General features: G+C 38.0%; 2 protein-coding genes across 4 annotated transcripts; one reads left to right on the top strand and one right to left on the bottom strand.

Annotated features, from left to right (window-relative positions):
- The first annotated feature begins 5473 nt into the window (after positions 1-5473).
- Positions 5474-10068, top strand: LOC309691645 (uncharacterized protein). Its single transcript, XM_082509482.1, has 4 exons — positions 5474-6375; positions 7067-7083; positions 7215-7252; positions 7539-10068. Exons 1-4 carry the CDS (start codon positions 6356-6358, stop codon positions 7740-7742), a joined length of 279 nt encoding a protein of 92 aa, XP_082365608.1. The 5' UTR covers positions 5474-6355; the 3' UTR covers positions 7743-10068.
- Positions 10069-10171: 103 nt separating this feature from the next.
- Positions 10172-15538, bottom strand: LOC309691644 (cell surface glycoprotein CD200 receptor 1). Of its 3 annotated transcripts, none has more exons than XM_082509481.1 (7): positions 15497-15538; positions 13269-13316; positions 12401-12709; positions 11285-11551; positions 11111-11198; positions 10973-11015; positions 10172-10851 (listed from the first exon to the last, which is right to left on the bottom strand). In XM_082509481.1, the coding sequence occupies exons 3-7, from the start codon at positions 12648-12650 to the stop codon at positions 10783-10785; spliced, it is 717 nt and encodes a 238-aa protein (XP_082365607.1). In that variant the 5' UTR covers positions 12651-12709; positions 13269-13316; positions 15497-15538; the 3' UTR covers positions 10172-10782. The 3 variants fall into 3 exon arrangements, with proteins under 3 accessions (XP_082365607.1, XP_082365605.1, XP_082365606.1); XM_082509479.1 differs by lacking the exon at positions 15497-15538 and adding an exon at positions 14347-14935; XM_082509480.1 differs by lacking the exons at positions 13269-13316; positions 15497-15538 and adding an exon at positions 14347-14935.
- Between the last annotated feature and the right edge of the window lie 35 nt (positions 15539-15573).

Raw genomic sequence — 15573 nt, 5'->3', positions numbered from 1 at the left:
TTAACTTTTTGGCTTGGTGAGGTCGGCTGCCGTGCTGGATGCTCTCCTAAGTTAATTTGTAAATTTTTGTAGTAAATTGTAAATATTGTAAAACTTTTCTTCTGTCATTTAATGGTCGGGCATTGTACAGCTACAAGCATTTCACCCCCATGTCATACTGTGTATGGTTGTGTGTGTGTGACAAATAAAATTTGAATTTGAATTTGAATTTGTTTGGTTTATGACTGGAGATTTATCAGCGGGGCTTTAGGGGACTAGGAAATGTTTTGTCATTGCTTCTCAACTATAATTAAACCCCTATTTTTAAAACCCCCATCGTGATCCTTAGTGCTGGAAGCATTATCCACAGTTGTTTAGTTATTTTACAGAAGTTGTTTCATTCACCTTTATATGGACCCTGAGTTTCTAAAGGTGGCTATTGGACCTGCTTGAAATTGTACACTTAACTAAAGCTAGCTTTCCAGTGCAGAGTAGAGACTGTTAGGGCCCTGTGCAGAAATTCAACGGGGCCCCTCTAACCAGCGTTCTTCACCATTATCTCATAATTAATCTGGAACCAGTCAAACAACTGCTTGTCTGACTGGTATACTTGTATTAGGCGTCTCTCCTCCACAGTTAAGATTATATTAACTGTGAATTATATTTAATGTGAGAATAGCTCCTTTTTATATTCATGAAGTAGCTTTCATTGTTGTCCATAGCTTTGTTTAAACAGGAGTTAGAGGAGGAAGGCTGGGCCCCCTTAGGGAGGTCAGGTGTCTTCTACTATTATGGTAAGCTTTAAGCATTGATTAAGAGTTTCAACGTTTTTCAGCCCACAGGGCACTCGACTTGCCTGCGGCCTGTTACGCCTCGTGGCAAGCAGCACTTCTGTGTAATTCTTTTTTTGTTTGCTAATTAATTTCTTGTTTGGTAGTTTTGTCATTTGTCAGTTTGGAAAATAAGTTATGTTAAAATTTGTTTTCCTTTATGGGTATGTAAAAACAAACCAAAAGATCTAAAAAGTAGTATTAAATTTGTAAGAACATTCCACAATACAGTCCTAGAGCATTGCATTTTTTTTTTAAAATGAAGATGCAGCAGGTTTTTTTTAAACAAAACTTAAACATGCTGTTATTTTGTTTTATTTTGTTTTATTAACTGAGGGTCAAAGTGTTAACATGCACAAATTCACTATCTAAAAAAGAACACTTTAGCTTTGCCCCAGAAAATGAGGAATTTCTGATAGTTTTCTTCAGACTTAAACAGGAAAATTGGATCGATTATTACACAAAAAAATAATCTTTTCTTCACACTCGGGTTACCAGTATACTTATATGAACAACTTATAATACCGATCATGCTTCAGCCTTCATTATGCTGCAACCTGTGTACATACATCTGAAGTATACAGCAAGAATGACTTTTGTTTTTACTCTTTTTTGCTCTGTCTGTGCAGCCAGCAGGTGGTGTAAGTTCACATTCACCTTTCTATGTAGTTTGTAGACAATGCTTTTCAGGGTCATGTGAATCAGAGCATACTTTTCCAACAGCATCATCTGGTGGAAAATTGTGTGTTACTTCATGTGGATATGCCATTATGTGTGTCTGTACAAAATTAATATAATCATTTATTTCTCTTTTAGCTTTTGGTAGTTATCTATAGATAAACATTTTGGACCACAGTGACATGAGAGTATCACACAGCTTCCAGATATGTCAGTTGCACACCCATGATTAGTGATGTGACGTTCTGTGTCGAGGCTTCGAGTAATGGAGGGGGCGTTTCCGCGATGCGCGTAACGAGGCGTGCTTCATTTATGGGAGGAGCTGAAAATGATGACGTCCGAAGCCTCGCTGACCGGCTGTACCACGTGACTGGTTCAGGAAGTGGTTTGAACTTCGCCGCGAGCTATGACAGCGATATAAACCCCTCAGACTTTATTCAAAATGTGGGTGTTTGATGGAGAGTTGCGGTTAGTGAGAGTTTGGAGACCGTTTGGAGGTTTATGAGAGTGAGGAGAGAAAGTCAGGAGAGAATGGAGCCAGCTAAGAAGAGGAGGATGTCCTCCCCTGTGTGGGAACATTTTGATCTTATTCCAGTTCATTTGCACTATAATGTGTAATGAATGTGTTATGTTGTTTGTGACTGTATTGTTTCAATTGTTAATAATAAAAATTTTAAAAAAAGCTGCAGCCGGGTCTACCCGCATGTGCAGATGTTTTCTTCTTCTTCTGTTCGTTTAATGGCAGTGTACTCCCCAGTGTACGAGGATACCGCCACCTGCTGACCGAGCGAATAAACCCTATTATAAACTAAAAATAATAATAATTTGATCTTATTCCTCCCAACAAGGTATGTTAATTTCTACAGAAGATGTATTTTCATAATACTGATGGTGCAATACAATTTATGTTAAGCTGTCTTTACTTTTGTACAAGGTGAAGTGTTTGCTATGTGCCAGGGAGCTGGGATATAACAACAACACCTCATCTAGGCACTGCTGTAATGTTACTAAATGATATAACAATATTATACAACTGCAATAAGTTACGTGTGTGATATTTATATTTGTGCTTTGTCTTTATTGTCTTTCCTCAGGAGAACAATCTCAAATAGATGAAGACCTGGTTAGCATAGTGATTGAGGACTCCCAGCCATTTAGCATTGTGGAGGATAAAGGATTTAAAAGATTTGTTAAATCATTAAATCCTAGCTATGTTCTCCCCACTAAAAAGGCCATAAAAGCAGTGAAAATTTAGTTTTTACTGAATAAAATGTGAACAGGCAGGACTGAGGCCTCAGTCTGTAGCTGTCCATACCTCAACGTTAAAAAAGCACAACCACTGTCCATACCCCAACCACACCTCACCTCACAGTAAATGATCATTTCCATTTTAAGCATTTCCAAATAATCATTTTCCATACTGCCAGTATAAATATACACAGTATACTGCCATCACTACAATATACATGTTTTACACACTCCTTTTGTTGTTGACATTTACAGGCTGTGTGCAAAAGGCCACATTCTTCAAATTCATGCCAACTAATATTTTTACGTCCAGTAGATGTCCTACTAGAGCAAATGAAGCTTCAAGATGCTTTGCACTGGGGTGAACCAATTGGATGAAAAGCTTCAGTGCTTCTTGAAGCTTCATCTGCCCATCACTACCCATGATACAAATCTCATGTTCCACCACATCCTAAAGCTCCTCTACTGGGTTGAGATCTGCTGTGGAGGCCATTTGAGTACAGCAAACTCACTGTCATGGTCAAAAACTGGCTGCAGATCCTTTTTAGATTTGTAACATTTTCTTATCGTGTTCAAAATGGCCTTCAAAATGTCATCATAATGGGATGGACATGGTCAGCAACATAATTCAGGTAGGCTGTGATATTTAAAATATGCTACTAAAGGACCCAAAGTGTGCCATGAAAATATATCCTACACCATTCAACGGACAGAAGTAGTGTGAATCACTGATACAAAGTAGGATGGAGCCTTGCTTTTATTTTGTTTACACTGTATTCTGAATTTGCCATTTGAATCTTGCAGCAGAAGTTGAGACCGGGAAACATTTTCCAGTGTCCTAATGTGAACTGTAGATTCTGTTTTTTGTTCCGAGATGACAGGAGTGGCACCCAGTGTGCTCTTCTGTTGCTGTAGCCCATCTGCTTCAAGGTTCAATGTGTTGTGCATTCAGAGATGCTCTTCAGCATACACTGGTGCAAACAATTGGTTTTTTGAACTATTTGTTTTTTTACTATTATCATAAGAAGACTGAACATTCTCTTCTGACTTCTGGAATTAGCAAGACATTTTCAACCAGAGAACTGCTGCTCACTGGCTGTTTTCCCTTTTTCGGTTCATTCTCAGCAAACCCTGGAGATGAATATGGGGGAGGCAGACAGTTTTTAAAATGCTCAGGCCACGTTCAAAGTTGTTTAAATCACCATCTTCCTCAGTCTGATGTTAGTTTGAAATTCAACAGGGTGTCTTGACCTTGCCTATCTATGTAGTTGGCTAGCTATCAAGCTAGCTATCTCGCTAACAATAGCTAGCTAGCTTGTATTTTGTTAAATACACAAACGTTCATAAGGCTGGCATTGTGAAGTGTACCGTTGTTGCAAACTAAGAAGTTAATGTTCAAACCCATCAGTATGGATTCTGTCCGGCTACTCCTGCTTCATCCCAACGACATGTTAGGTTCACTGTTTCTGCTAAATTGGTTTTAGGTGTGGATGTGAATGGTTGTCTGTCTCTCTCTGTGTCTGTTCAGGGAGAAACCACCTCACACCTGATGGAAACTAGTGTTCAGTGCGACCCATGGATAAGGTATATGACCCCTTTTAAGCAAACAGTATTGTGTAATTCAATAATAATTCTGAATACATTATCATACCACAAAAGATAAAGAATACTCACTATAGGATTTGTTCCTAAAAAGAACATATTGATGCGTCAGTATACCAGAGATTTTCTTAATATAAGCATGGTAAATGGCCTGTATTTGTACAGCGCTTTACTAGTCCCTAAGGACCCCAAAGCGCTTTACACATCCAGTCATCCACCCATTCACACACTGGTGATGGCAAGCTAAATTGTAGCCACAGCCACCCTGGGGCGCACTGACACTGGCACCACCAGGCCCTCTGGCCACCACCAGTAGGCAACTGGGTCTTGCTCAAGGACACAACAACCAAGACTGTCCAAGCCAGGACTCGAACCAGAAACCTTCAGATTATAAGGTGAACTCCCAACTCTTGAGCCACGAAGAAGGATTTCTTATCCTTGTTTACAATCTACGGAGGGGGGCTAGAGCCTGTTCCAGCTGTCACAGGGCAAAAGGGTACAGCCTGGACTGGTTGCCAGTGTATTATAAGGCTGACACATAGAGCATTCACACTCAGATTCACAGTTAAAGTCAGTTTAGAATAATCAATTAATCTAAACCATAGGTGTCAAACTCTGGCCCGCGGGCCAGATTTGGCCCGCAGCCTAGTTACATTTGGCCCGCGAAGCCATACCAAATTACTATTAGAGCTGGCCTACTGGTATTATACAGCTAATATATATATTGTTTAGTATTAAGCTTTGTTGTTCCATATTCAGTTTTTTAGCTAAACTTGTTTGAGTCCATAAGAAAAGATTCATTCTTATATCTGGAGGAAGATTTTTTTTTCAATAAATATTAATGTTAGCCTGCGACTTTGTTCCATTTTGAATTTTGGCCCACTGTGTATTTGAGTTTGACACCCCTGATAAACCCATAAATATATTTGAACTGTGGGAAAAAGCTGAAGCAGTGGATCCATGCAGGCACAGACAGAACATGCAAACATCATCCAGGCCCCAGACTGGATTCAAACCCAGGATCTTTTCAGTGTATAACAACAGTTCTAACTATCGTACTGTCACTAAATATATTTCGAGCAAAAGTAAAGTCAATCAAACACAAAATTTGCAATGTTTTTATTATATTTGAAAACATATCAGTAAAGATGATTATCTGGTGTGATTATCTGATCATTTATTTCATCATTAGAGAAAAGAAAATGATGTGATAAGTCTTCAGTTTGTCCACTCTGAGCTCATTCTTTGAGCCTTTCCTGTACAGAGTGTTACTAGGTGGTGCATATCCAGACATTTCTCTGAATGAATATGAAGGTGTGGTTCTTTTTCCTGCTGACAATAAATAGTTTGTGAACCAAACCTGGACTTTCCATGTAGCAAAGATCACTGACTTCCTGTTGTTGCACATCAAAAATATTTACACAGACATGCAAATGACACCATACACTGACAACAAAATACATTACAGTAACTACTCACTTCTGTGTTATCTCACGATGCAGATATTTCATGTTTGCTCAATGGCAAATATTTTAAACTACAGCAAATACAGTAGGTGACGATGATGATGACCTTTTATTTCTGACATAAAAAAAACCCCCAACAAACCAATATATCCACATACATACAAGTACATCCATATAGATATACACAATTTTATATGAATAGAGCGCTCAAAAAATTTAGTATTTTGTGTCAGCAAAGTGTTACAGCATTTCCGTATTAATATCAATGTGTCACATTATATTTTGTATGCTGTTTGTTAGTACTGACCGTTTTCCTCTACATCAGTACTGTTATTTTCCTATTGGTGTGATAGCACATTTGCTTCTCTCTCTCTCACTTGCTCTCTCTCTCTCTCTCTCTCTCCCTCATTCTCACTCTGCCTCTCTTTTCTACCACTTCCGCACTACTGTGGCCTATATGCAGTTTGATGCAAGGAAGCGATCAGCTCATATCTACTACAGCGTCAGGCCGAGGGGCCCTTCTCCAGCAACCGGGCACTCTGTGGGATCGTCATGGGAAACTGTGCTTCAGGGTAAGTCATCATACACGCTCATACATTCATTCACACATTCCTATAAGTGGGGACTTTCATATATTACAAAGTTATTCATCAGAATGTGATGTATTCTAAAACACTCCTTTAACTGCTGTAAATGCAGAAAATATATTTAAGGTATTTGTGAATTAACTACAGCGAAAATATTTATAAAAAAAAAAAAAAGTTTAAATGAAATGATTGTGCAGTTTTTTACAAGAAGTTTCTACATTTCCTCTAGCAAGGAAACCGTGGTTACGAGATAAAAATAGCCCTGGGTTCTGGTTGTCTTCTTACAAGAACTAAGTCAAATACAAAGAACATATTTTGCTGTTGCGTTACATATTCAATATATTACCGTCTAAAATGGCAAGTCTAGAAATATGCAAAGCGTGATGCCCTCGTTGGTTATTCACTGCCATATTCAGTTGGTTATAAACAGGTGTTGATTGTAGGTCTATGTAAAGTGTTTCCTGTTGCAGCACAAGCGCTTAATTGTTAAAGCTGTCAAGGAAACACTGCTGTTGGCTAAAGCCCACACCTGCTGCCACAGATAATATTTTATATGATTTATTGAGGTGAAAGACATATGACTCAATAAGCAGTATTATCCAAAGGCGTTATTCTTCTGTGTGTGCTAACATTGTGGTCCTTGGTAGCTTATCGTTTCAATTTGCTTTATTTTCAGAAAGAAGAAAGAGAAAGGTAAAAGCTATTTTGTATTACTAATTTCTTATTGCTTTTGTGTTACTTTCCCCAGTATAAATGTGATAAATATCATAAACAAAAGAAAAAACTATTATAATTTTATGATTTTTCCATATTTCCTCTTTCAGGGGATTCTGAACCAGATGATAAGACCGCGAATGACAAGGTAGACATCCCCGCATTAATTTTGGTTCTATTTCTGTTGACCATAAATCTTCACCGTTATCAGCTCATGATTTTCATAAGACATGGGTGTGTTCCACTTTGGATTTACATACTTGGAGAAGATTAACATGAGGCTTCTGCCGTAAAACAAACTACACAGGAACCCGCGGCATGTAGACACATTTCAAAATATGCCAGCTGCAGAAACACAGTGTAAAAAGTAGAATAAATTATTTGATGGGCACAATACGGGTAGATGATCACCCATCTCACTCTCTCTCTTCCAGCAACCCAACGAAGATGTAACGTATGCTTCTATTAACCACGACAAAGCCAAAGGAGCAAGACATAACAGACCACCGACAAACCAGATCACCGACGACGACTGCGACTATGCTACAGTTAATATTCCTGCAGCACTTCAGCCTCAGTCTGAATCTGAGTGCTCATCTAAAGACGAATGTCCAGATGATTATGTACTTATGGGGTAAACAAACGGAAGTGGAAGCATTTGTTCGGTCAAGTGAGTTGCAGAAAATATCTGATGCCAGGTAAAGGCATGCAAGAACTTGTTTGCACTTGAATTGTCACTTTATTTTTTATATTCTTAGCTTAATCAAGAGCAGATCTTGATTATCAAAGAAACTGCCAAAATGAGAAGATTAACAGCCAACAGCAGCTGATTGCGGAAGTATGTACAGTAACCAGAAAGAAGTTTCTCTCCACAATTGAAGAAACGTTTTAACCAGAACATGGTGGTGGTGTTCCTTCCTCAAGAAGACTAACTCGCATTGCAGACGAACCTGCGAGAGATGACACGATTCTCGAGACATCGGGACTTTACTAAAAGATTTGAAAAATCAGAAGAAAGCCAACAAGCTTTCATCAATTCTGGACCTCTCTGAGAAGGGCAATGCATCCAAATCAGGAAATACAGAAGTTTGTGGCATGCAATTACTACTTACAAGTGAATCGATGAAGTCTTAAAGCCACCATGTGTGACATTTTAATGTGAATTTGAAAATGTTCGAAATAGAAGTTATATTTTGTTGTGTTTCTTTAGCTTTAGGTTAGGTTATGTGATTTATGTTTTGGCCCCAAGTTCCTAAAACATCACAGCACAAATTCAAAACTTGCTCCTCTTTAAAGAGAAGTTTCCCTGAAGAAACTCAGACTTTTTGACTTGTTTGACCTTTTTGAGACTGTTGCCACACCACAACTGAAAGTCTGAGAATGTCCACCACATTCTCAGACATACCTAACATTTTGTTTGCATAGGAAAGTCTAGAACTGGTATTTTGTGGTTTCATAGCGTGCATGTGCAACAATAATGGCAGAACTGTTTGGGGGTTTTTGAGAGACAAATTTGTTGATATGAATGCATCTGCTGTAAGGTGCTGCTCAGGAAGGTTTGATCATTATCTAGAGTCTGTTGCTGGTGGTTGGTGCTGAAACAATGCCAACTCTTTGCTCCACCATTAATCAGTTTCACAACGCCCCATACTGAGTTCCCTCAGAAAGCGTTTTCAAACTTAATACTGCCCAAACCTAAAATGCAATCCAAATGTGCAACCAAATACGAAAACAGTTTGTGTAATTTGATCTATTGCCACATTATAAAACGATAGTCCAGACCACACATAGTCAGAAGCATTTCACAGCATGTAAGAAGCACTCCACAGGCCCCAATATACTACAAACACACTGAAAGGTTGAGAAGTTGTTTGTTTGTTTTTTCTTTGAGAGATGGTTTTTTGTGCCTTTTAGTTTGAATCTGTCTAATCAACAGAATTATTTATACATTTAACTTCATGGCAGAGTACTGTTATTTACCCCATCTGTTCTTATTCTGCTGTATGAATAAACTGCATGTCTGAAAAACTGAAAGAAGAAGAAAAAAATCTTTTCAATTTAAAACGAAAACCAGTTTTGCTATTTGCTTCTGCTTTTAAGAGGAAATCATGTTAATGTGCTAAGTCACTGTAAGAGTTCAAATAGTCAGGCTGTGAAAATAGGGATATATTTGTGAGGCAAATTTTTAGTTCTCTCATTATAATGGAAATACAATTATAGTCACTGCAGCTCTTGCCTCTGATCTACCCTCTATCACTTACTAAAGCTACTGAAAAGAACAAGTGTGAAGCCACTGACATACATGTGTGTATATATATATTTATGTATATGGAGAGAGAGAGACTTTGACTTTTGGTTTAGATCATTGTTAATGAGTATAGTGTTGGTGATCATGTCAGAATTGATGAATGAATGCAGAAATGTGCCATCAGCTTTTCAACCGCCATGCAAAAGCATTTGGAATGAAGCTGAATGGGAACAGCTTCATTTTTCAGAATGACAATGATCCCAAACACACTGCCAATGGAAAACAGTCGTGGCTTGGCCTCGCCAGAGCCTGGACCTCAACAATATTGATACAGTGTGGGATCATCTTGAAAGAGAACAGGCAGCCAACATCCAAATAAGGGCTTTCAATGTCCTTCAAGAAGTCCGGAGAACTATTCCCAAAGACCAAATAATGGCTTTCAAACTCGGAGGAATAGATTGACTTCTATCAGTGAAATTATTCAGACGCCTTGCATCATTTAATCCTGTAGCAACATAAATTCTATTATTCACCAGTAGAGGGCAGAATAGTTCCTTTTTCTAGTTTCTTTTCTCGGAACTGCATTAGTCACTGTTACTGTACTGAGGTGAGTCTTTACACATTCACTATGAAAAAAGTGACAATTAGTATTGATTGTATTTTTAGTGCATGCCCTCAAACAATGAAAAAGTCACCTTGGCAGATATCACTGTTAAAATGTTGAGAACAACTGTTTTGACTCTTTTTGGTGTATCTTGCTGAGTTGCTCTGATGCAGCGTTACTAATGTTGTTCCTAAGTCTGAAGAATGTAGCTAAAATGAAGTCAGCATTTATACATGCACTTTAATACAAAGAATCATATCATCTCACATTCATACATAACATAAATACTTCACATGGCATTGTCCACATTACCTTGAGACAGCTATGTGATTAAAATGCATGTTTTCGTTGCTTGGTGCTTTTACTGTAGCCACTCCAGCATGATTCTATGTAAGAAATGATCATCTATTTAACTGTTAATGTTTAAATAAGTGTATTTGTACATAATTGTAGCTAATATATTTCATCAGCATTATCAAAAGTCTGTAGTTCTGTAGTCTTACATGCTGCATGTGGCTCAAGAGCCTCCTCATTTCAGCAGTTCAGTGCATTTTTTAGTTAATGTTCTCCTTGAGACCCACACAAAGTGGTGGGCAGACATCAGGTACATCCCCCGTTCCATTAGTTAAGTGTTTATTAGGATACATTTAAAGCGAGAAACTTTCCTCTTTCAGAGAAAATCTTTGATCCTTCCCTCTCTTTACTATTTCACCCTTTCTCAGTTTCACAGCCCTCAGTTTCTCACAAAGACTTGTTGCATTTAGGCTGTGATGCATGTGCACGCTCTTTTTTCTTTTTCTTTTGTCATTGTGAACATATCTGCAGATCAGTTATAGATAGAGTTCACACGTTGAACATAGCTAGCATAGGGCTCCACTTCCTCCACATCCTCTATCTACAAAAAAAAAAAAAAAAAGAGAAGACAAAAGAGATAGAACAGAGGGAGGTGTCTTTAACAAAACATGACAAAGTACAGTCAACAACCAGAACTATAAAATACAGGCAGTTTTACCTACCGGTGGGGATTTGGAGGAGGAGGTATCTGACTGTTGGTGTTGCCTGGCAAAAGTTACACAAACATGTTCAGTAACCTGGACACTCTCAGAACACAAGTTATTATTTTGATTCAATTTCTGTTAAATTAAACCTGTTACCTCAGCTTCATGACCAAAAAAAATAAGAGTCCCGCTAAAAATGCAATTATTATCCCAGCTATGAGTGCATACAGCCAGAGAGAATAAACTGTAGGGAGACAAATGAAATGTTTGTTAATACCTTAAATGCACATGGTTGTGTAACTTTTGTGCCTCCGTTTGTAGAAGCCTGACCTTTAACTTTTTGATATTCCAAAAATACAATCTTGTTCAGGTTCTGGTGACTGATGGTGCAGCTCAGGTTTTCTGGATCTATGCCTTCAGGAAGCTCCAAACGACTTTCTACTGTAAAAAGTCCATTTATCCCAGGCAGTTGTTGCACAGAAGAATTTCGTGCATGATTCCAGCTGATGTTGGCTGCAGGATTTCCATTTTCAGCTCTACATACTGCTACCATTGTGTTGTTTTTGTACTCTATCCAGGCTTTTATTTCAGGAGTCACTAAATCAAAACAGACAAAAAAAAGAAACAACGACAAAAACAAATCATTTAAGCTTGCTATATTAGAAGTTTAACCACACCACAAAATAGGATTTGCATGGCATGGTGTGCTCTATTTTCATTTTTCTTTGTTTTTCATTTTCAGATCAAATATCTAAATGTGCTAAATGAAGAATGTTAACAATGAAGTCAGTGATCCATTGAGAGCAGAGTTGTCAAAAATGAGGCCCGGGAGCCAGAATTGGCCAATCGCTCCCATTGGATAATTGAATGAAAATAAGTGTATATTCATTCAAGGTTTAGATTTTTTCCAAGTGATAAGGGACCTCCCCTATTGTATTTCATACTACACCAACATAATTAAGTAACAGGTAAACAATAACAATTAAATTGGAGGAAAAGCCTGTTTTTCACGATCTATTATATAAATTTCAGATGTCTTTTATCTGCTGCAGCAGCATTTGAATGTTTCATGACATGCTGCTGAAACCGCACTTCTGTTTCTTAGATTAAATGTGCAGTTAAAATTCTTTACGCTCACAGAGAGAGGCATTTTCCTGATTCAGAGGACTTCAGATCAAAGTGCTGCATGTGGCCCGCGATGTTAAATGAGTTCCACATCCCAGCTCTAGAGGACAATGTGTTTGTGTCCAAAAAAGGCAAACTGAAGATCACTTTTTAAAAATGTGCCACCGAAAAGACTTTGCAGAGCAACATAAATGCATATCCATTTTACTCCTTTATGAGGTATAAGCTGAATGGTAGAAGGCTGATATTTCAACTATCTGTATTCTTATATATCAATAGAGGTACCAAGGTGTGTGACTAATGTTATAACAGAAGTCCTACCTGTGATATTCACGTGGATTTCACAATTGGTAGCTCCTCCTCTGTAAGCAAACTCACACGTGTAGATTCCCACATCATCTTCTGAGAACTTTGGGATGTGTAGATATGGCTGAGAATTGGATGTGTTTCGGAGTGACTTTCCATCATTGCAGGTGTCTGAGTTTCGACCATGACTGTCAAAGTTGATCTCACAACGGGTTTTGTTAATCAATTTAATTTTCCAGATAACATAAAATGTCTCATTCCACATCTTATCGGTGCATGTCAGATTAGCATCACTCCCATTACTGAAAAGTTCATTTCTGCGTTCTGGAAAAAAAAAGGAAGTGTGAATAATAGATTTGCTAGTATATACAAAAAAGGCAGACAAGCAAAGAAAAAATAGAAAGTATTTGTTTATGTTATGCATATGTTAAATATATTTACTTAAAGAATAAAGCTGCAGCATCAAACACAGATAGAAAATAAATCATAACATTGTTTATTTTTTTGTAATAATTTTTAAGATTTGTCTAATTAGCACTACAAAAAAATGTTTTATATATTACAAAAAAAAAATTTTTTAAAAAAAGAAAAATAAAAAAGGAAGAGGGGAAAAAGAACGAAAAGCGGTAATGACTCAGACAAAGACTAATAAATAGCACCTTTCTTATTCAACAAGTATTGAAGTGCTTTAAAGCACTTTTTCTTTCGCTTTAATACATTTTAAGTAAAGAAGGTTGTGCAATGGTTGAAACACAATAAGCAGTAGAAAAGGAATTAAACATAATGTACTGACATTTTCACATTTTGCTAGTCACACTTTCTCACTTCATATTTTACTCATAGTGAACAGTAGCAGTATAGAAACACGGGGAAAGACTGTTACCAGTGATAGGAGGAAAAGTGGTGTTCACAGGGGCCCTTTCAGTAGTTCCTGAGAGAGACGAAGGTGAATTAAGGAAAAAGTTAGTAGAATGTTTCAGTAATTAAAGTAGCAACAAAATATTCATTTTGAAGTGCTCAGTCAGCAGAGCAGCAGCGATGGTCGTCTGTTAGTTGAAGTTTAATCGGTTAAGATGTAACATGAATTGAATGGCCATGCAGGAGAGTTAAACAACAAAGAGCTGTGAGACAAACTGCACTTTTTTAAGCTTTTGAAAAAAACAAACAAACATGACAGTCACCGAATGTGGGGCGATAAAATGTCACAGTTAAAGTTCAGCTCCTTATAAAGCCGACAAAGGTTAATCACAATCTTCCACGTTACCCAGAAGCCAGAGACACAGTCGGTATTTCATATAAGTGAAACGGAAAATTCAAGGTGGATGTGTTCAGTGAGTTGTTTACATCTGACAGGTGTAAAACCAAGACCACGCAGAAAGTGAGTGAACAAAACCACAACTCTAAAACAGAGACCCCCTTACAATGCAGAAAGAGCTGCATCATAGTTTTACCCAGATGTGAAATCAAGATTTCCAGTGTAGTACCAGGCAGTTTGATCATTCAGAAAAGACGGGGCTGACTTCTGTTATGGAACACCTTTTCCCCCTGCCAGTTTCTGCTCTGGCCCACTGTCATGCATAGTCTTTCCACACACTGTCTACGCTGTGAATCAGAATACAACCATTTCACTGAAATCTCAGGAGGCCCACAATCACTTACAGTTTACAACTCACCCACTTCATAGAAATGAGCCACAAATCTAACACTAATTACCTCTGTTATTATGCATGCTACACATATTTGACACTAAAATACATTCGCAGAGTATAATGACACAAAAAAGGTAAAAAAAAACAAACATTTTCAAGGTTTAAAAATGTCTCACTTGTGTCGTAAACCACATGAATCCGCATGGAGTTTGTCATTATGTATTACATTTGTGAAGGTTGCTCACTCTTAAGAAAATGTAAGTAGTGAAAGCTGAAAAACAAATGCAAGAAAAATGAGTTAACATGTCAAACCTGATTCCACGCTCTGTGTTTCAGACAAGAACAGGATCACGACATAAATCCACATAGTCTCTCTCATCGTTGCGTGTCTTCGAGTGCTCCTCTGTAAACTTGCTGCTCACACCGTAAAACCTCAAGTATGGCCTGACATAAACCGTCAGTGCTAGACTCTCTAAAGTAACATCAAACCAAGATGCATTTTCTTTCTCCTCCGTTATCTTGCCATTTCATTTCCTTACTATTCCCAACAAGCTCTGGATTTAAGTGAAGCATGTCCTCCAACAAAGACTTCAGACAAACCTGAAGTCTTTTGTGACACAGTAATATATACATCGTGTGACTAACAAATCCCTCCCTTCTTCTTTCTCATCCCCTCTCTCCAAACCGCTTTCCACTGAGACATCTTGCCTTTTTCTCCCACACAGGATGACGTTTGATAAGTCAAGACACCCATTTCCTCTCTTGCCAGACACATAGCTGTGCTCTCTAAAGTAGTATGTAGTAAAGCAGTGTGCGTGAACACACACATAAAAAATAGAGCAACGTTATGAAGTTCTTTCAACGTTCGTCTCCACGTTCGTAATCACAGGTGATGATTCATCACGAGCTTACTGGTACTTTGTATGGTACACTCACATTTATCCTTTCTTGTGACATAAATGAAGCATTCTATGTATTTCTGCTTAGTTCAGCTTAGTTTAATCAGTATTTCGAAAGATTTGATGAGAGAAATGATTTCTGCTGAGTAGGACAAATGTTAGTCTTGCTGTGGTCTCATATTTGCTGGTGTAAGAACATTTTGCTGTATAAGACTCGTGCTATGCATGCTTGCCTACATGCAGCATTAATGTGGGTGCAGGTGTTATTACTGACTCCATCTCCAGTTTGCACATTGCACACATTAACTGAAAACAAATGGTGCAATCATTCTGCTTGTATTCGGTTAAGGTCTCCAAGCCGCATGCAGAGTTTGTGGTTCACAAATACATCTTGCAATGAGAAATCTTGATATTAGCTGTCCCATATAAGTTCAGATAGCGCAGATGAGCAACGATAGCTCGGCTTATCCTTCTCTTGTGGGTATTCTAAGTGTGACCAACTGTGAAAGCTGAAACAAAAACGGTGAAAAAAATGTCCTAGTATAAACTCATACATCACATACCTTAACCAGCCAGAGTTTGATTCATCCTTTCCTAATTTCGTCTTGGGCTGGGACCTTGAAAAAAGAGGGGTATTTAA

The sequence above is a fragment of the Aulonocara stuartgranti genome (genome assembly GCF_965226115.1).
Source record: "Aulonocara stuartgranti genome assembly, chromosome: 16".
Taxonomy (NCBI): Eukaryota; Metazoa; Chordata; class Actinopteri; order Cichliformes; family Cichlidae; genus Aulonocara; species Aulonocara stuartgranti.
This window is presented reverse-complemented; position numbering and strand designations above follow the sequence as displayed.